General features: G+C 47.8%; 1 protein-coding gene across 1 annotated transcript in view; it reads left to right on the plus strand.

Annotated features, from left to right (window-relative positions):
- The window catches only part of LOC141161325 (solute carrier family 35 member F5-like), a 131,626-nt gene that overhangs the window by 55,863 nt on the left and 54,145 nt on the right, over positions 1-21,618 (plus strand). The window contains exon 3 of the mRNA XM_073646138.1: positions 16,578-16,668. Coding sequence (XP_073502239.1) covers positions 16,578-16,668 — 91 coding nt within the window. The remainder of the gene's footprint in view (positions 1-16,577; positions 16,669-21,618) is intronic.

Raw genomic sequence — 21,618 nt, forward strand, 5'->3', positions numbered from 1 at the left:
ATGGCGCTGGGGTCCTCTATCTCCTCTATATTCAGTGTCTCCTCCACATTACAGCAGATATTCACTAGATGTCGCTTCGGTCCTCTATCTCCTCTATATTCAGTGTCTCCTCCTCCACATTACAGCTGATATTCTCTAGATGGCGCTGCGGTCCTCTATCTCCTCTATATTCAGTGTCTCCTCCTCCACATTACAGCTGATATTCACTAGATGGCGCTGCGGTCCTCTATCTCCTCTATATTCAGTGTCTCCTCCACATTACAGCTGATATTCACTAGATGGCACTGCAGTCCTCTATCTCCTCTATATTCAGTGTCTGCTCCTCCACATTACAGCTGATAATCACTAGATGGCGCTGCTGTCCTCTATCTCCTCTATATTCAGTGTCTCCTCCACATTACAGCTGATATTCTCTAGATGGCGCTGCGGTCCTCTATCTCCTGTATATTCAGTGTCTCCTCCACATTACAGCTGATATTCACTAGATGGCGCTGCGGTCCTCTATCTCCTCTATATTCAGTGTCTCCTCCACATTACAGCTGATATTCTCTAGATGGCCCTGCAGTCCTCTATCTCCTCTATATTCAGTGTCTGCTCCACATTACAGCTGATATTCACTAGATGGCGCTGCGGTCCTCTATCTCCTCTATATTCAGTGTCTCCTCCTCCACATTACAGCTGATATTCTCTAGATGGCGCTGTAGTCCTCTATCTCCTCTATATTCAGTGTCTCCTCCACATTACAGCTGATATTCACTAGATGGCGCTGTGGTCCTCTATCTCCTCTATATTCAGTGTCTTCTCCTCCACATTACAGCTGATATTCACTAGATGGCGCTGCGGTCCTCTGTCTCCTCTATGTTCAGTGTCTCCTCCTCCACATTACAGCTGATATTCACTAGATGGCGCTGCAGTCCTCTATCTCCTCTATATTCAGTGTCTGCTCCTCCACATTACAGCTGATAATCACTAGATGGCGCTGCAGTCCTCTATCTCCTCTATATTCAGTGTCTGCTCCTCCACATTAAAGCTGATAATCACTAGATGGCGCTGCAGTCCTCTATCTCCTCTATATTCAGTGTCTGCTCCTCCACATTACAGCTGATATTCTCTAGATGGCGCTGCGGTCCTCCATCTCCTCTATATTCAGTGTCTCCTCCACATTACAGCTGATATTCACTAGATGGCGCTGCGGTCCTCTATCTCCTCTATATTCAGTGTCTCCTCCTCCACATTACAGCTGATATTCTCTAGATGGCGCTGCTGTCCTCTATCTCTTCTATATTCAGTGTCTCCTCCACATTACACCGGATAATCACTAGATGGCGCTGCGGTCCTCTATCTCCTCTATATTCAGTGTCTCCTCCTCCATATTACAAACTGATATTCACTAGATGGCGCTGCGGTCCTCTGCCCTCTATATTCAGTGTCTCCTCCTCCACATTACAGCTGATATCCTCTAGATGGCGCTGCTGTCCTCTATCTCCTCTATATTCAGTGTCTCCTCCTCCACATTACAGCTGATATTCACTAGATGGCGCTGCGGTCCTCTATCTCCTCTATATTCAGTGTCTGCTCCTCCACATTACAGCTGATATTCTCTAGATGGCGCTGCGGTCCTCCATCTCCTCTATATTCAGTGTCTCCTCCACATTACAGCTGATATTCTCTAGATGGTGCTGCGGTCCTCCATCTCCTCTATATTCAGTGTCTCCTCCTCCATATTACAGCTGATATTCACTAGATGGCGCTGCGGTCCTCTGCCCTCTATATTCAGTGTCTCCTCCTCCACATTACAGCTGATATTCACTAGATGGCGCTGCTGTCCTCTATCCTCTATATTCAGTGTCTCCTCCTCCACATTACAGCTGATATTCACTAGATGGCGCTGCGGTCCTCTATATTCAGTGTCTCCTCCACATTACAGCTGATATTCTCTAGATGGCGCTGCAGTCCTCTATCTCCTCTATATTCAGTGTCTCCTCCTCCACATTACAGCTGATATTCTCTAGATGGCGCTGCGGTCCTCTATCTCCTCTATATTCAGTGTCTCCTCCACATTACAGCTGATATTCACTAGATGGCGCTGCAGTCCTCTATCTCCTCTATATTCAGTGTCTCCTCCACATTACAGCTGATATTCTCTAGATGGCGCTGCGGTCCTCTATCTCCTCTATATTCAGTGTCTCCTCCTCCACATTACAGCTGATATTCACTAGATGGCGCTGCGGTCCTCTATCTCCTCTATATTCAGTGTCTCCTCCACATTACAGCTGATATTCACTAGATGGCGCTGCGGTCCTCTATCTCCTCTATATTCAGTGTCTCCTCCACATTACAGCTGATATTCACTAGATGGCGCTGCGGTCCTCTATCTCCTCTATATTCAGTGTCTCCTCCACATTACAGCTAATATTCTCTAGATGGCGCTGCGGTCCTCTATCTCCTCTATATTCAGTGTCTCCTCCTCCACATTACAGCTGATATTCACTAGATGGCGCTGCTGTCCTCTATCTCCTCTATATTCAGTGTCTTCTCCACATTACAGCTGATATTCTCTAGATGGCGCTACGGTCCTCTATCTCCTCTATATTCAGTGTCTCCTCCTCCACATTACAGCTGATATTCTCTAGATGGCGCTGCGGTCCTCTATCTCCTCTATATTCAGTGTCTCCTCCACATTACACCGGATAATCACTAGATGGCGCTGCGGTCCTCTTTCTCCTCTATATTCAGTGTCTCCTCCTCCACATTACAGCTGATATTCACTAGATGGCGCTGTGGTCCTCTATCTCCTCTATATTCAGTGTCTCCTCCACATTACAGCTGATATTCACTAGATGGCGTTGCAGTCCTCTATCTCCTCTATATTCAGTGTCTCCTCCTCCACATTACAGCTGATATTCACTAGATGGCGTTGCGGTCCTCTATCTCCTCTATATTCAGTGTCTCCTCCACATTACAGCTGATATTCACTAGATGGCGCAGTGGTCCTCTATCTCCTCTATATTCAGTGTCTCCTCCACATTACAGCTGATATTCTCTAGATGGCGCTGCGGTCCTCTATCTCCTCTATATTCAGTGTCTCCTCCACATTACAGCTGATATTCACTAGATGGCGCTGTGGTCCTCTATCTCCTCTGTATTCAGTGTCTCCTCCTCCACATTACAGCTGATATTCACTAGATGGCGCTGCGGTCCTCTTTCTCCTCTATATTCAGTGTCTCCTCCTCCACATTACAGCTGATATTCTCTAGATGGCGCTGGGGTCCTCTATCTCCTCTATATTCAGTGTCTCCTCCACATTACAGCAGATATTCACTAGATGTCGCTTCGGTCCTCTATCTCCTCTATATTCAGTGTCTCCTCCTCCACATTACAGCTGATATTCTCTAGATGGCGCTGCGGTCCTCTATCTCCTCTATATTCAGTGTCTCCTCCTCCACATTACAGCTGATATTCACTAGATGGCGCTGCGGTCCTCTATCTCCTCTATATTCAGTGTCTCCTCCACATTACAGCTGATATTCACTAGATGGCACTGCAGTCCTCTATCTCCTCTATATTCAGTGTCTGCTCCTCCACATTACAGCTGATAATCACTAGATGGCGCTGCTGTCCTCTATCTCCTCTATATTCAGTGTCTCCTCCACATTACAGCTGATATTCTCTAGATGGCGCTGCGGTCCTCTATCTCCTGTATATTCAGTGTCTCCTCCACATTACAGCTGATATTCACTAGATGGCGCTGCGGTCCTCTATCTCCTCTATATTCAGTGTCTCCTCCACATTACAGCTGATATTCTCTAGATGGCCCTGCAGTCCTCTATCTCCTCTATATTCAGTGTCTGCTCCACATTACAGCTGATATTCACTAGATGGCGCTGCGGTCCTCTATCTCCTCTATATTCAGTGTCTCCTCCTCCACATTACAGCTGATATTCTCTAGATGGCGCTGTAGTCCTCTATCTCCTCTATATTCAGTGTCTCCTCCACATTACAGCTGATATTCACTAGATGGCGCTGTGGTCCTCTATCTCCTCTATATTCAGTGTCTTCTCCTCCACATTACAGCTGATATTCACTAGATGGCGCTGCGGTCCTCTGTCTCCTCTATGTTCAGTGTCTCCTCCTCCACATTACAGCTGATATTCACTAGATGGCGCTGCAGTCCTCTATCTCCTCTATATTCAGTGTCTGCTCCTCCACATTACAGCTGATAATCACTAGATGGCGCTGCAGTCCTCTATCTCCTCTATATTCAGTGTCTGCTCCTCCACATTAAAGCTGATAATCACTAGATGGCGCTGCAGTCCTCTATCTCCTCTATATTCAGTGTCTGCTCCTCCACATTACAGCTGATATTCTCTAGATGGCGCTGCGGTCCTCCATCTCCTCTATATTCAGTGTCTCCTCCACATTACAGCTGATATTCACTAGATGGCGCTGCGGTCCTCTATCTCCTCTATATTCAGTGTCTCCTCCTCCACATTACAGCTGATATTCTCTAGATGGCGCTGCTGTCCTCTATCTCTTCTATATTCAGTGTCTCCTCCACATTACACCGGATAATCACTAGATGGCGCTGCGGTCCTCTATCTCCTCTATATTCAGTGTCTCCTCCTCCATATTACAAACTGATATTCACTAGATGGCGCTGCGGTCCTCTGCCCTCTATATTCAGTGTCTCCTCCTCCACATTACAGCTGATATCCTCTAGATGGCGCTGCTGTCCTCTATCTCCTCTATATTCAGTGTCTCCTCCTCCACATTACAGCTGATATTCACTAGATGGCGCTGCGGTCCTCTATCTCCTCTATATTCAGTGTCTGCTCCTCCACATTACAGCTGATATTCTCTAGATGGCGCTGCGGTCCTCCATCTCCTCTATATTCAGTGTCTCCTCCACATTACAGCTGATATTCTCTAGATGGTGCTGCGGTCCTCCATCTCCTCTATATTCAGTGTCTCCTCCTCCATATTACAGCTGATATTCACTAGATGGCGCTGCGGTCCTCTGCCCTCTATATTCAGTGTCTCCTCCTCCACATTACAGCTGATATTCACTAGATGGCGCTGCTGTCCTCTATCCTCTATATTCAGTGTCTCCTCCTCCACATTACAGCTGATATTCACTAGATGGCGCTGCGGTCCTCTATATTCAGTGTCTCCTCCACATTACAGCTGATATTCTCTAGATGGCGCTGCAGTCCTCTATCTCTTCTATATTCAGTGTCTCCTCCACATTACAGCTGATATTCACTAGATTGCGCTGCGGTCCTCTATCTCCTCTATATTCAGTGTCTCCTCCTCCACATTACAGCTGATATTCTCTAGATGGCGCTGCGGTCCTCTATCTCCTCTATATTCAGTGTCTCCTCCTCCACATTACAGCTGATATTCACTAGATGGCGCTGCGGTCCTCTATCTCCTCTATATTCAGTGTCTCCTCCTCCACATTACAGCTGATATTCACTAGATGGCGCTGCGGTCCTCTATATTCAGTGTCTCCTCCACATTACAGCTGATATTCTCTAGATGGCGCTGCAGTCCTCTATCTCCTCTATATTCAGTGTCTCCTCCTCCACATTACAGCTGATATTCACTAGATGGCGCTGCGGTCCTCTATCTCCTCTATATTCAGTGTCTCCTCCTCCACATTACAGCTGATATTCACTAGATGGCGCTGCGGTCCTCTATCTCCTCTATATTCAGTGTCTCCTCCTCCAAATTACAGCTGATATTCACTAGATGGCGCTGCGGTCCTCTATCTCCTCTATATTCAGTGTCTCCTCCACATTACAGCTGATATTCACTAGATGGCGCTGCGGTCCTCTATCTCCTCTATATTCAGTGTCTCCTCCTCCACATTACAGCTGATATTCACTAGATGGCGCTGCGGTCCTCTATCTCCTCTATATTCAGTGTCTCCTCCACATTACAGCTGATATTCACTAGATGGCGCTGCGGTCCTCTATCTCCTCTATATTCAGTGTCTCCTCCTCCACATTACAGCTGATAATCACTAGATGGCGCTGCGGTCCTCTATCTCCTCTATATTCAGTGTCTCCTCCTCCACATTACAGCTGATATTCACTAGATGGCGCTGTGGTCCTCTATCTCCTCTATATTCAGTGTCTCCTCCTCCACATTACAGCTGATATTCTCTAGATGGCGCTGCAGTCCTCTATCTCCTCTATATTCAGTGTCTCCTCCTCCACATTACAGCTGATATTCACTAGATGGCGCTGCGGTCCTCTATCTCCTCTATATTCAGTGTCTCCTCCACATTACAGCTGATATTCACTAGATGGCGCTGCGGTCCTCTATCTCCTCTATATTCAGTGTGGTCAGTCCATACTCCTCCACTAGATGGCGCTGCTGTCCTCTATCTCCTCTATATTCAGTGTGGTCAGTCCATACTCTTCCACTTGATGGCTCTGATGTCCTCTATCTCCTCTATATTCAGTGTGGTCAGTCCATACTCTTCCACTAGATGGCTCTGATGTCCTCTATCTCCTCTATATTCAGTGTGGTCAGTCCATACTCCTCCACTAGATGGCGCTGCTGTCCTCTATCTCCTCTATATTCAGTGTGGTCAGTCCATACGCTTCCACTAGATGGCGCTGTGGTCCTCTATCTCCTCTATATTCAGTGTGGTCAGTTTATCCTCTTTCACTAGATGGCGCTGCTGTCCTCTATCTCCTCTATATTCAGTGTGGTCAGTTTATACTCCTCCACTAGATGGCTCTGCGGTCCTCTATCTCCTCTATATTCAGTGTGGTCAGTCTATACTCTTCCACTAGATGGCGCTGCTGTCCTCTATCTCCTCTATATTCAGTGTGGTCAGTCCATACTCTTCCACTAGATGGCTCTGATGTCCTCTATCTCCTCTATATTCAGTGTGGTCAGTTTATACTCTTCCACTAGATGGCGCTGCTGTCCTCTATCTCCTCTATATTCAGTGTGGTCAGTCCATACTCCTCCACTAGATGGCGCTGCTGTCCTCTATCTCCTCTATATTCAGTGTGGTCAGTCTATACTCTTCCACTAGATGGCGCTGCTGTCCTCTATCTCCTCTATATTCAGTGTGGTCAGTCCATACTCTTCCACTAGATGGCGCTGTGGTCCTCTATCTCCTCTATATTCTGTGTGGTCAGTTCATACTCTTCCACTAGATGGCGCTGTGGTCCTCTATCTCCTCTGTATTCAGTGTGGTCAGTCCATACTCTTCCACTAGATGGCTCTGATGTCCTCTATCTCCTCTATATTCAGTGTGGTCAGTTTATACTCTTCCACTAGATGGCGCTGCTGTCCTCTATCTCCTCTATATTCAGTGTGGTCAGTTTATACTCTTCCACTAGATGGCTCTGCGGTCCTCTATCTCCTCTATATTCAGTGTGGTCAGTCTATACTCTTCCACTAGATGGCGCTGCTGTCCTCTATCTCCTCTATATTCAGTGTGGTCAGTCCATACTCCTCCACTAGATGGCGCTGCGGTCCTCTATCTCCTCTATATTCAGTGTGGTCAGTTTATACTCTTCCACTAGATGGCGATGCGGTCCTCTATCTCCTCTATATTCAGTGTGGTCAGTTTATACTCTTCCACTAGATGGCTCTGCGGTCCTCTATCGCCTCTATATTCAGTGTGGTCAGTCTATACTCTTCCACTAGATGGCGCTGCTGTCCTCTATCTCCTCTATATTCAGTGTGGTCAGTCCATACTCCTCCACTAGATGGCGCTGCTGTCCTCTATCCTCTATATTCAGTGTGGTCAGTTTATACTCTTCCACTAGATGGCGCTGCTGTCCTCTATCTCCTCTATATTCAGTGTGGTCAGTCTATACTCTTCCACTAGATGGCGCTGCTGTCCTCTATCTCCTCTATATTCAGTGTCTCCTCCACATTACAGCTGATATTCACTAGATGGCGCTGCGGTCCTCTATCTCCTCTATATTCAGTGTGGTCAGTTTATACTCTTCCACTAGATGGCTCTGCGGTCCTCTATCTCCTCTATATTCAGTGTGGTCAGTCTATACTCTTCCACTAGATGGCGCTGCTGTCCTCTATCTCCTCTATATTCAGTGTCTCCTCCACATTACAGCTGATATTCACTAGATGGGTCTGCCGTCCTCTATCTCCTCTATATTCAGTGTCTCCTCCACATTACAGCTGATATTCACTAGATGGAGCTGCGGTCCTCTATCTCCTCTATATTCAGTGTCTCCTCCACATTACAGCTGATATTCACTAGATGGCGCTGCAGTCCTCTATCTCCTCTATATTCAGTGTCTCCTCCTCCACATTACAGCTGATATTCACTAGATGGCGCTGCGGTCCTCTATCTCCTCTATATTCAGTGTCTCCACATTACAGCTGATATTCACTAGATGGCGCTGCAGTCCTCTATCTCTTCTATATTCAGTGTCTCCTCCTCCACATTACAGCTGATATTCACTAGATGGGTCTGCCGTCCTCTATCTCCTCTATATTCAGTGTCTCCTCCACATTACAGCTGATATTCACTAGATGGTGCTGCGGTCCTCTGCCCTCTATATTCAGTGTCTCCTCCACATTACAGCTGATATTCACTAGATGGCGCTGCAGTCCTCTACCTCCTCTATATTCAGTGTCTCCTCCTCCACATTACAGCTGATATTCTCTAGATGGCGCTGCAGTCCTCTATCTCCTCTATATTCAGTGTCTCCTCCACATTACAGCTGATATTCACTAGATGGCGCTGTGGTCCTCTATCTCCTCTATATTCAGTGTCTTCTCCTCCACATTACAGCTGATATTCACTAGATGGCGCTGCGGTCCTCTATCTCCTCTATATTCAGTGTCTCCTCCTCCACATTACAGCTGATATTCACTAGATGGCGCTGCAGTCCTCTATCTCCTCTATATTCAGTGTCTGCTCCTCCACATTACAGCTGATAATAACTAGATGGCGCTGCAGTCCTCTATCTCCTCTATATTCAGTGTCTGCTCCTCCACATTACAGCTGATAATCACTAGATGGCGCTGCAGTCCCCTATCTCCTCTATATTCAGTGTCTGCTCCTCCACATTAAAGCTGATAATCACTAGATGGTGCTGCAGTCCTCTATCTCCTCTATATTCAGTGTCTCCTCCTCCACATTACAGCTGATATTCTCTAGATGGCGCTGCTGTCCTCTATCTCTTCTATATTCAGTGTCTCCTCCACATTACACCGGATAATCACTAGATGGCGCTACAGTCCTCTATCTCCTCTATATTCAGTGTCTCCTCCTCCACATTACAGCTGATATTCACTAGATGGCGCTGCGGTCCTCTATATTCAGTGTCTCCTCCACATTACAGCTGATATTCTCTAGATGGCGCTGCAGTCCTCTATCTCCTCTATATTCAGTGTCTCCTCCTCCACATTACAGCTGATATTCACTAGATGGCGCTGCGGTCCTCTATCTCCTCTATATTCAGTGTCTCCTCCTCCACATTACAGCTGATATTCACTAGATGGCGCTGCGGTCCTCTATCTCCTCTATATTCAGTGTCTCCTCCTCCACATTACAGCTGATATTCACTAGATGGCGCTGCGGTCCTCTATCTCCTCTATATTCAGTGTCTCCTCCACATTACAGCTGATATTCACTAGATGGCACTGCGGTCCTCTATCTCCTCTATATTCAGTGTCTCCTCCTCCACATTACAGCTGATATTCACTAGATGGCGCTGCGGTCCTCTATCTCCTCTATATTCAGTGTCTCCTCCTCCACATTACAGCTGATAATCACTAGATGGCACTGCGGTCCTCTATCTCCTCTATATTCAGTGTCTCCTCCACATTACAGCTGATATTCACTAGATGGCGCTGCGGTCCTCTATCTCCTCTATATTCAGTGTCTCCTCCTCCACATTACAGCTGATAATCACTAGATGGCGCTGCGGTCCTCTATCTCCTCTATATTCAGTGTCTCCTCCACATTACAGCTGATATTCTCTAGATGGCGCTGCGGTCCTCTATCTCCTCTATATTCAGTGTCTCCTCCACATTACAGCTGATATTCTCTAGATGGCGCTGCGGTCCTCTATCTCCTCTATATTCAGTGTCTCCTCCACATTACAGCTGATATTCTCTAGATGGCGTTGCAGTCCTCTATCTCCTCTATATTCAGTGTCTCCTCCTCCACATTACAGCTGATATTCACTAGATGGCACTGTGGTCCTCTATCTCCTCTATATTCAGTGTCTCCTCCTCCACATTACAGCTGATATTCTCTAGATGGCGCTGCTGTCCTCTATCTCCTCTATATTCAGTGTCTCCTCCACATTACAGCTGATATTCACTAGATGGCGCTGCGGTCCTCTATCTCCTCTATATTCAGTGTCTCCTCCACATTACAGCTGATATTCACTAGATGGCGCTGCGGTCCTCTATCTCCTCTATATTCAGTGTGGTCAGTCCATACTCCTCCACTAGATGGCGCTGCTGTCCTCTATCTCCTCTATATTCAGTGTGGTCAGTCCATACTCTTCCACTTGATGGCTCTGATGTCCTCTATCTCCTCTATATTCAGTGTGGTCAGTCCATACTCTTCCACTAGATGGCTCTGATGTCCTCTATCTCCTCTATATTCAGTGTGGTCAGTCCATACTCCTCCACTAGATGGCGCTGCTGTCCTCTATCTCCTCTATATTCAGTGTGGTCAGTCCATACGCTTCCACTAGATGGCGCTGTGGTCCTCTATCTCCTCTATATTCAGTGTGGTCAGTTTATCCTCTTTCACTAGATGGCGCTGCTGTCCTCTATCTCCTCTATATTCAGTGTGGTCAGTTTATACTCCTCCACTAGATGGCTCTGCGGTCCTCTATCTCCTCTATATTCAGTGTGGTCAGTCTATACTCTTCCACTAGATGGCGCTGCTGTCCTCTATCTCCTCTATATTCAGTGTGGTCAGTCCATACTCTTCCACTAGATGGCTCTGATGTCCTCTATCTCCTCTATATTCAGTGTGGTCAGTTTATACTCTTCCACTAGATGGCGCTGCTGTCCTCTATCTCCTCTATATTCAGTGTGGTCAGTCCATACTCCTCCACTAGATGGCGCTGCTGTCCTCTATCTCCTCTATATTCAGTGTGGTCAGTCTATACTCTTCCACTAGATGGCGCTGCTGTCCTCTATCTCCTCTATATTCAGTGTGGTCAGTCCATACTCTTCCACTAGATGGCGCTGTGGTCCTCTATCTCCTCTATATTCTGTGTGGTCAGTTCATACTCTTCCACTAGATGGCGCTGTGGTCCTCTATCTCCTCTGTATTCAGTGTGGTCAGTCCATACTCTTCCACTAGATGGCTCTGATGTCCTCTATCTCCTCTATATTCAGTGTGGTCAGTTTATACTCTTCCACTAGATGGCGCTGCTGTCCTCTATCTCCTCTATATTCAGTGTGGTCAGTTTATACTCTTCCACTAGATGGCTCTGCGGTCCTCTATCTCCTCTATATTCAGTGTGGTCAGTCTATACTCTTCCACTAGATGGCGCTGCTGTCCTCTATCTCCTCTATATTCAGTGTGGTCAGTCCATACTCCTCCACTAGATGGCGCTGCGGTCCTCTATCTCCTCTATATTCAGTGTGGTCAGTTTATACTCTTCCACTAGATGGCGATGCGGTCCTCTATCTCCTCTATATTCAGTGTGGTCAGTTTATACTCTTCCACTAGATGGCTCTGCGGTCCTCTATCGCCTCTATATTCAGTGTGGTCAGTCTATACTCTTCCACTAGATGGCGCTGCTGTCCTCTATCTCCTCTATATTCAGTGTGGTCAGTCCATACTCCTCCACTAGATGGCGCTGCTGTCCTCTATCCTCTATATTCAGTGTGGTCAGTTTATACTCTTCCACTAGATGGCGCTGCTGTCCTCTATCTCCTCTATATTCAGTGTGGTCAGTCTATACTCTTCCACTAGATGGCGCTGCTGTCCTCTATCTCCTCTATATTCAGTGTCTCCTCCACATTACAGCTGATATTCACTAGATGGCGCTGCGGTCCTCTATCTCCTCTATATTCAGTGTGGTCAGTTTATACTCTTCCACTAGATGGCTCTGCGGTCCTCTATCTCCTCTATATTCAGTGTGGTCAGTCTATACTCTTCCACTAGATGGCGCTGCTGTCCTCTATCTCCTCTATATTCAGTGTCTCCTCCACATTACAGCTGATATTCACTAGATGGGTCTGCCGTCCTCTATCTCCTCTATATTCAGTGTCTCCTCCACATTACAGCTGATATTCACTAGATGGAGCTGCGGTCCTCTATCTCCTCTATATTCAGTGTCTCCTCCACATTACAGCTGATATTCACTAGATGGCGCTGCAGTCCTCTATCTCCTCTATATTCAGTGTCTCCTCCTCCACATTACAGCTGATATTCACTAGATGGCGCTGCGGTCCTCTATCTCCTCTATATTCAGTGTCTCCACATTACAGCTGATATTCACTAGATGGCGCTGCAGTCCTCTATCTCTTCTATATTCAGTGTCTCCTCCTCCACATTACAGCTGATATTCACTAGATGGGTCTGCCGTCCTCTATCTCCTCTATATTCAGTGTCTCCTCCACATTACAGCTGATATTCACTAGATGGTGCTGCGGTCCTCTGCCCTCTATATTCAGTGTCTCCTCCACATTACAGCTGATATTCACTAGATGGCGCTGCAGTCCTCTACCTCCTCTATATTCAGTGTCTCCTCCTCCACATTACAGCTGATATTCTCTAGATGGCGCTGCAGTCCTCTATCTCCTCTATATTCAGTGTCTCCTCCACATTACAGCTGATATTCACTAGATGGCGCTGTGGTCCTCTATCTCCTCTATATTCAGTGTCTTCTCCTCCACATTACAGCTGATATTCACTAGATGGCGCTGCGGTCCTCTATCTCCTCTATATTCAGTGTCTCCTCCTCCACATTACAGCTGATATTCACTAGATGGCGCTGCAGTCCTCTATCTCCTCTATATTCAGTGTCTGCTCCTCCACATTACAGCTGATAATAACTAGATGGCGCTGCAGTCCTCTATCTCCTCTATATTCAGTGTCTGCTCCTCCACATTACAGCTGATAATCACTAGATGGCGCTGCAGTCCCCTATCTCCTCTATATTCAGTGTCTGCTCCTCCACATTAAAGCTGATAATCACTAGATGGTGCTGCAGTCCTCTATCTCCTCTATATTCAGTGTCTCCTCCTCCACATTACAGCTGATATTCTCTAGATGGCGCTGCTGTCCTCTATCTCTTCTATATTCAGTGTCTCCTCCACATTACACCGGATAATCACTAGATGGCGCTACAGTCCTCTATCTCCTCTATATTCAGTGTCTCCTCCTCCACATTACAGCTGATATTCACTAGATGGCGCTGCGGTCCTCTATATTCAGTGTCTCCTCCACATTACAGCTGATATTCTCTAGATGGCGCTGCAGTCCTCTATCTCCTCTATATTCAGTGTCTCCTCCTCCACATTACAGCTGATATTCACTAGATGGCGCTGCGGTCCTCTATCTCCTCTATATTCAGTGTCTCCTCCTCCACATTACAGCTGATATTCACTAGATGGCGCTGCGGTCCTCTATCTCCTCTATATTCAGTGTCTCCTCCTCCACATTACAGCTGATATTCACTAGATGGCGCTGCGGTCCTCTATCTCCTCTATATTCAGTGTCTCCTCCACATTACAGCTGATATTCACTAGATGGCACTGCGGTCCTCTATCTCCTCTATATTCAGTGTCTCCTCCTCCACATTACAGCTGATATTCACTAGATGGCGCTGCGGTCCTCTATCTCCTCTATATTCAGTGTCTCCTCCTCCACATTACAGCTGATAATCACTAGATGGCACTGCGGTCCTCTATCTCCTCTATATTCAGTGTCTCCTCCACATTACAGCTGATATTCACTAGATGGCGCTGCGGTCCTCTATCTCCTCTATATTCAGTGTCTCCTCCTCCACATTACAGCTGATAATCACTAGATGGCGCTGCGGTCCTCTATCTCCTCTATATTCAGTGTCTCCTCCACATTACAGCTGATATTCTCTAGATGGCGCTGCGGTCCTCTATCTCCTCTATATTCAGTGTCTCCTCCACATTACAGCTGATATTCTCTAGATGGCGCTGCGGTCCTCTATCTCCTCTATATTCAGTGTCTCCTCCACATTACAGCTGATATTCTCTAGATGGCGTTGCAGTCCTCTATCTCCTCTATATTCAGTGTCTCCTCCTCCACATTACAGCTGATATTCACTAGATGGCACTGTGGTCCTCTATCTCCTCTATATTCAGTGTCTCCTCCTCCACATTACAGCTGATATTCTCTAGATGGCGCTGCTGTCCTCTATCTCCTCTATATTCAGTGTCTCCTCCACATTACAGCTGATATTCACTAGATGGCGCTGTGGTCCTCTATCTCCTCTATATTCAGTGTCTCCTCCTCCACATTACAGCTGATATTCTCTAGATGGCGCTGCAGTCCTCTATCTCCTCTATATTCAGTGTCTCCTCCACATTACAGCTGATATTCACTAGATGGCGCTGCGGTCCTCTATCTCCTCTATATTCAGTGTCTCCTCCACATTACAGCTGATATTCTCTAGATGGCGCTGCGGTCCTCTATCTCCTCTATATTCAGTGTCTCCACATTACAGCTGATATTCACTAGATGGCGCTGCGGTCCTCTATCTCCTCTATATTCAGTGTGGTCAGTCCATACTCCTCCACTAGATGGCGCTGCTGTCCTCTATCTCCTCTATATTCAGTGTGGTCAGTCCATACTCTTCCACTAGATGGCTCTGATGTCCTCTATCTCCTCTATATTCAGTGTGGTCAGTCCATACTCTTCCACTTGATGGCTCTGATGTCCTCTATCTCCTCTATATTCAGTGTGGTCAGTCCATACGCTTCCACTAGATGGCTCTGATGTCCTCTATCTCCTCTATATTCAGTGTGGTCAGTCCATACGCTTCCACTAGATGGCGCTGCTGTCCTCTATCTCCTCTATATTCAGTGTGGTCAGTTTATCCTCTTTCACTAGATGGCGCTGCTGTCCTCTATCTCCTGTATATTCAGTGTGGTCAGTTTATACTCCTCCACTAGATGGCTCTGCGGTCCTCTATCTCCTCTATATTCAGTGTGGTCAGTCTATACTCTTCCACTAGATGGCGCTGCTGTCCTCTATCTCCTCTATATTCAGTGTGGTCAGTCCATACTCTTCCACTAGATGGCTCTGATGTCCTCTATCTCCTCTATATTCAGTGTGGTCAGTTTATACTCCTCCACTAGATGGCGCTGCTGTCCTCTATCTCCTCTATATTCAGTGTGGTCAGTCCATACTCCTCCACTAGATGGCGCTGTGGTCCTCTATCTCCTCTATATTCTGTGTGGTCAGTCCATACTCTTCCACTAGATGGCGCTGTGGTCCTCTATCTCCTCTATATTCAGTGTGGTCAGTCCATACTCTTCCACTAGATGGCTCTGATGTCCTCTATCTCCTCTATATTCAGTGTGGTCAGTTTATACTCTTCCACTAGATGGCTCTGCGGTCCTCTATCTCCTCTATATTCAGTGTGGTCAGTCTATACTCTTCCACTAGATGGCGCTGCTGTCCTCTATCTCCTCTATATTCAGTGTGGTCAGTCCATACTCCTCCACTAGATGGCGCTGCTGTCCTCTATCCTCTATATTCAGTGTGGTCAGTTTATACTCTTCCACTAGATGGCGCTGCTGTCCTCTATCTCCTCTATATTCAGTGTGGTCAGTTTATACTCTTCCACTAGATGGCTCTGCGGTCCTCTATCTCCTCTATATTCAGTGTGGTCAGTCTATACTCTTCCACTAGATGGCGCTGCTGTCCTCTATCTCCTCTATATTCAGTGTGGTCAGTCCATACTCCTCCACTAGATGGCGCTGCTGTCCTCTATCCTCTATATTCAGTGTGGTCAGTTTATACTCTTCCACTAGATGGCGCTGCTGTCCTCTATCTCCTCTATATTCAGTGTGGTCAGTTTATACTCTTCCACTAGATGGCTCTGCGGTCCTCTATCTCCTCTATATTCAGTGTGGTCAGTCTATACTCTTCCACTAGATGGCGCTGCTGTCCTCTATCTCCTCTATATTCAGTGTGGTCAGTCCATACTCCTCCACTAGATGGCGCTGCTGTCCTCTATCCTCTATATTCAGTGTGGTCAGTTTATACTCTTCCACTAGATGGCGCTGCTGTCCTCTATCTCCTCTATATTCAGTGTGGTCAGTCTATACTCTTCCACTAGATGGCTCTGCGGTCCTCTATCTCCTCTATATTCAGTGTGGTCAGTCTATACTCTTCCACTAGATGGCGCTGCTGTCCTCTATCCTCTATATTCAGTGTGGTCAGTTTATACTCTTCCACTAGATGGCTCTGCGGTCCTCTATCTCCTCTATATTCAGTGTGGTCAGTCCATACTCCTCCACTAGATGGCGCTGCGGTCCTGATGTCTTCGGAGATGTTGTATTGTGCAGCTGTTCTTCTGTCCGGTGACGTCCCCCATTTTGCTGTTTTTTAGGGGCTGCTTCCTGACCTCCTCTCTGGTGGGCTCGCTGGCCCTCAGCCTCACCATCCCGCTCTCCATCATTGCAGACATCTGCATGCAGAAGGTAACGGCCATTATTGCCCCTCCAGTGTCGGCGACATGTGCCGTGAGTTGTACTCGTGTGTCGCCAATAGATTGTCAAAGGGCTTATGGCGCCTGAAGGAGGCGCCGCACAGGACTATCCGCTGTCCTCATCGCCGTCTGGTCTCTGCGGCTCCGTTCACATTACTACTTAAAGGAATAGAACATTGGCCTGTATTTATCGTTTCCATGTTATTTATGATGGAGTCTCATCTGATCCCCCTGCGTCTGTGATGTATCGCATCTAGCCCTAACCCAAACCTAGCCCTAACCCAAACCTAGCCCTAACCCAAACCAAGCCCTAACCCAAACCAAGCCCTAACCCAAACCAAGCCTTAACCCAAACCAAGCCCTATCCCAAACCAAGCCCTATCCCAACCCAAGCCCTATCCCAACCCAAGCCCTAACCCAAACCTAGCCCTAACCCAAACCAAGCCCTAACCCAAACCTAGCCCTATCCCAACCCAAGCCCTATCCCAACCCAAGCCCTATCCCAACCCAAGCCCTAACCCAAACCAAGCCCTAACCCAAACCTAGCCCTAACCCAAACCTAGCCCTAACCCAACCCAAGCCCTAACCCAACCCAAGCCCTAACCCAAACCAAGCCCTAACCCAAACCAAGCCCTAACCCAAACCAAGCCCTAACCCAAACCAAGCCCTAACCCAAACCAAGCCCTAACCCAAACGAAGCCCTAACCCAAACCTAGCCCTAACCCAACCCAAGCCCTAACCCAACCCAAGCCCTAACCCAAACCTAGCCCTAACCCAACCCAAGCCTTAACCCAACCCAAGCCTTAACCCAACCCAAGCCCTAACCCAACCCAATCCCTATCCCAACCCAAGCCCTATCCCAACCCAAGCCCTATCCCAAACCAAGCCCTATCCCAAACCAAGCCCTAACCCAAACCAAGCCCTAAAGCAAACCAAGCCCCAACCCAAACCAAGCCCCAACCCAAACCAAGCCCTAACCCAAACCAAGCCCTAACCCAAACCAAGCCCTAACCCAAACCAAGCCCTAACCCAAACCAAGCCCTAACCCAAACCAAGCCCTAACCCAAACCAAGCCCTAACCCAAACCAAGCCCTAACCCAAACCAAGCCCCAACCCTAACCAAGCCCCAACCCTAACCAAGCCCTAACCCAAACCAAGCCCTAACCCAAACCAAGCCCTAACCCAAACCAAGCCCTATCCCAAACCAAGCCCTATCCCAAACCAAGCCCTATCCCAAACCAAGCCCTATCCCAAACCAAGCCCTATCCCAAACCAAGCCCTCTCCCAAACCAAGCCCTCTCCCAAACCTAGCCCTCTCCCAAACCTAGCCCTCTCCCAAACCAAGCCCTAACCCAAACCAAGCCCTAACCCAAACCAAGCCCTAACCCAAACCAAGCCCTAACCCAAACCAAGCCCTAACCCAAACCAAGCCCTAACCCAAACCAAGCCCTAACCCAAACCAAGCCCTAACCCAAACCAAGCCCTCTCCCAAACTAAGCCCTCTCTCAAACCTAGCCCTCTCTCAAACCTAGCCCTAACCCAAACCAAGCCCTAACCCAAACCAAGCCCTAACCCAAACCAAGCCCTAACCCAAACCAAGCCCTAACCCAAACCAAGCCCTATCCCAAACCAAGCCCTATCCCAAACCAAGCCCTATCCCAAACCAAGCCCTATCCCAAACCAAGCCCTATCCCAAACCAAGCCCTATCCCAAACCAAGCCCTATCCCAAACCAAGCCCTATCCCAAACCAAGCCCTATCCCAAACCAAGCCCTATCCCAAACCAAGCCCTATCCCAAACCAAGCCCTATCCCAAACCAAGCCCTATCCCAAACCAAGCCCTATCCCAAACCAAGCCCTATCCCAAACCAAGCCCTATCCCAAACCAAGCCCTATCCCAAACCAAGCCCTATCCCAAACCAAGCCCTATCCCAAACCAAGCCCTATCCCAAACCAAGCCCTATCCCAAACCAAGCCCTATCCCAAACCAAGCCCTATCCCAAACCAAGCCCTATCCCAAACCAAGCCCTAACCCAAACCAAGCCCTAACCCAAACCTAGCCGTAATGGTTATCGATGTAGAAGAGGATGGTGGATGTGGGGGGCACATACTTTTCTCCATATTAATGTCTATGGATGTAGATGAGTACAGAGAAGCCCCCGGAGGTGGATGTGGGGGGCACATACTTTTCTCCATATTAATGTCTATGGATGTAGATGAGGACAGAGAAGCCCCCGGAGGTGGATGTGGGGGGCACATACTTTTCTCCATATTAATGTCTATGGATGTAGATGAGGACAGAGAAGCCCCCGGAGGTGGATGTGAGGGGCACATACTTTCCTCCATATTAATATCTATGGATGTAGATGAGGACAGAGAAGCCCCCGGAGGTGGATGTGGGGGGCACATACTTTCTCCATATTAATGTCTATGGATGTAGATGAGGTCAGAGAAGCCCCCGGAGGTGGATGTGGGGGGCACATACTTTCTCCATATTAATGTCTATGGATGTAGATGAGGACAGAGAAGCCCCCGGAGGTGGATGTGGGGGGCACATACTTTTCTCCATATTAATGTCTATGGATGTAGATGAGGACAGAGAAGCCCCTGGAGGTGGATGTGGGGGGCACATACTTTCTCCATATTAATGTCTATGGATGTAGATGAGGACAGAGAAGCCCCCGGAGGTGGATGTGGGGGGCATATACTTTCTCCATATTAATGTCTATGGATGTAGATGAGGACAGAGAAGCCCCCGTAGGTGGATGTGGGGGGCACATATTTTCTCCATATTAATGTCTATGGATGTAGATGAGGACAGAGAAGCCCCCGGAGGTGGATGTGGGGGGCACATATTTTCTCCATATTAATGTCTATGGATGTAGATGAGGACAGAGAAGCCCCCGGAGGTGGATGTGGGGGGCACATACTTTCTCCATATTAATGTCTATGGATGTAGATGGGGACATAGAACCCCCGGAGGTGGATGTGGGGGGCACATACTTTCTCCATATTAATGTCTATGGATGTAGATGAGGACAGAGAAGCCCCTGGAGGTGGATGTGGGGGGCACATACTTTTCTCCATATTAATGTCTATGGATGTAGATGAGGACAGAGAAGCCCCTGGAGGTGGATGTGGGGGGCACATACTTTTCTCCATATTAATGTCTATGGATGTAGATGAGGACAGAGAAGCCCCTGGAGGTGGATGTGGGGGGCACATACTTTCTCCATATTAATGTCTATGGATGTAGATGAGGACAGAGAAGCCCCTGGAGGTGGATGTGGGGGGCACATACTTTTCTCCATATTAATGTCTATGGATGTAGATGAGGACAGAGAAGCCCCTGGAGGTGGATGTGGGGGGCACATACTTTTCTCCATATTAATGTCTATGGATGTAGATGAGGACAGATAAGCCCCCGGAGGTGGATGTGGGGGGCACATACTTTTCTCCATATTAATGTCTATGGATGTAGATGAGGACAGAGAAGCCCCCGGAGGTGGATGTGGGGGGCACATACTTTTCTCCATATTAATGTCTATGGATGTAGATGAGGACAGAGAAGCCCCCGGAGGTGGATGTGGGGGGCACATACTTTTCTCCATATTAATGTCTATGGATGTAGATGAGGACAGAGAAGCCCCCGGAGGTGGATGTGGGGGGCACATACTTTTCTCCATATTAATGTCTATGGATGTAGATGAGGACAGAGAAGCCCCCGGAGGTGGATGTGGGGGGCACATACTTTTCTCCATATTAATGTCTATGGATGTAGATGAGGACAGAGAAGCCCCTGGAGGTGGATGTGGGGGGCACATACTTTCTCCATATTAATGTCTATGGATGTAGATGAGGACAGAGAAGCCCCCGGAGGTGGATGTGGGGGGCACATACCTTTCTCCATATTAATGTCTATGGATGTAGATGAGGACAGAGAAGCCCCTGGAGGTGGATGTGGGGGGCACATACTTTCTCCATATTAATGTCTATGGATGTAGATGAGGACAGAGAAGCCCCCGGAGGTGGATGTGGGGGGCACATACCTTTCTCCATATTAATGTCTATGGATGTAGATGAGGACAGAGAAGCCCCCGGAGGTGGATGTGGGGGGCACATACTTTCTCCATATTAATGTCTATGGATGTAGATGAGGACAGAGAAGCCCCTGGAGGTGGATGTGGGGGGCACATACTTCCTCCATATTAATGTCTATGGATGTAGATGAGGACAGAGAAGCCCCCGGAGGTGGATGTGGGGGGCACATACCTTTCTCCATATTAATGTCTATGAATGTAGATGAGGACAGAGAAGCCCCCGGAGGTGGATGTGGGGGGCACATACTTTCTCCATATTAATGTCTATGGATGTAGATGAGGACAGAGAAGCCCCCGGAGGTGGATGTGGGGGGCACATTCTTTACTCCATATTAATGTCTATGAATGTAGATGAGGACAGGGAAGCCCCCGGAGGTGGATGTGGGGGGCACATACTTTCTCCATATTAATGTCTATGGATGTAGATGAGGACAGAGAAGCTCCTGTAGGTGGATGTGGGGGCACATGCTTTTTCCTCCCTATCGGTGTCTATGGATGTAGGACGGGAGGGCAGTAAAGGTCGTTTAAGGGGGCACAGACTTTACAACACCTTGCCTATCACTTCTCGGCTCCACCTTCTCCGTCGCTCTGGTGTATATACCGTGTGTCTGAGCGGCAGCTGTATATGCTCCTCACCTTCTTATCACCTGATATGTCTCTTCATTATTCACCTCCACTTTGAGCACTAGCCTCTCCGCTTACCAGATCACCGGGGTTCCTACGGCACTTTAACCTCCGTACAGGGATCTGGACTTACTCAGGGGTCCCAGGGATAGAAGAATATTCAGGTAGCCGGGTGAGGATTAGGAGGTCCAAGTAGCTGCAAAATCTTCAGGCAGGAGA

This window comes from Phyllobates terribilis, unplaced genomic scaffold (genome assembly GCF_046119375.1).
Source record: "Phyllobates terribilis strain yellow unplaced genomic scaffold, ASM4611937v1 Scaffold_9__5_contigs__length_417890890, whole genome shotgun sequence".
In the NCBI taxonomy this organism is placed as follows: Eukaryota; Metazoa; Chordata; class Amphibia; order Anura; family Dendrobatidae; genus Phyllobates; species Phyllobates terribilis.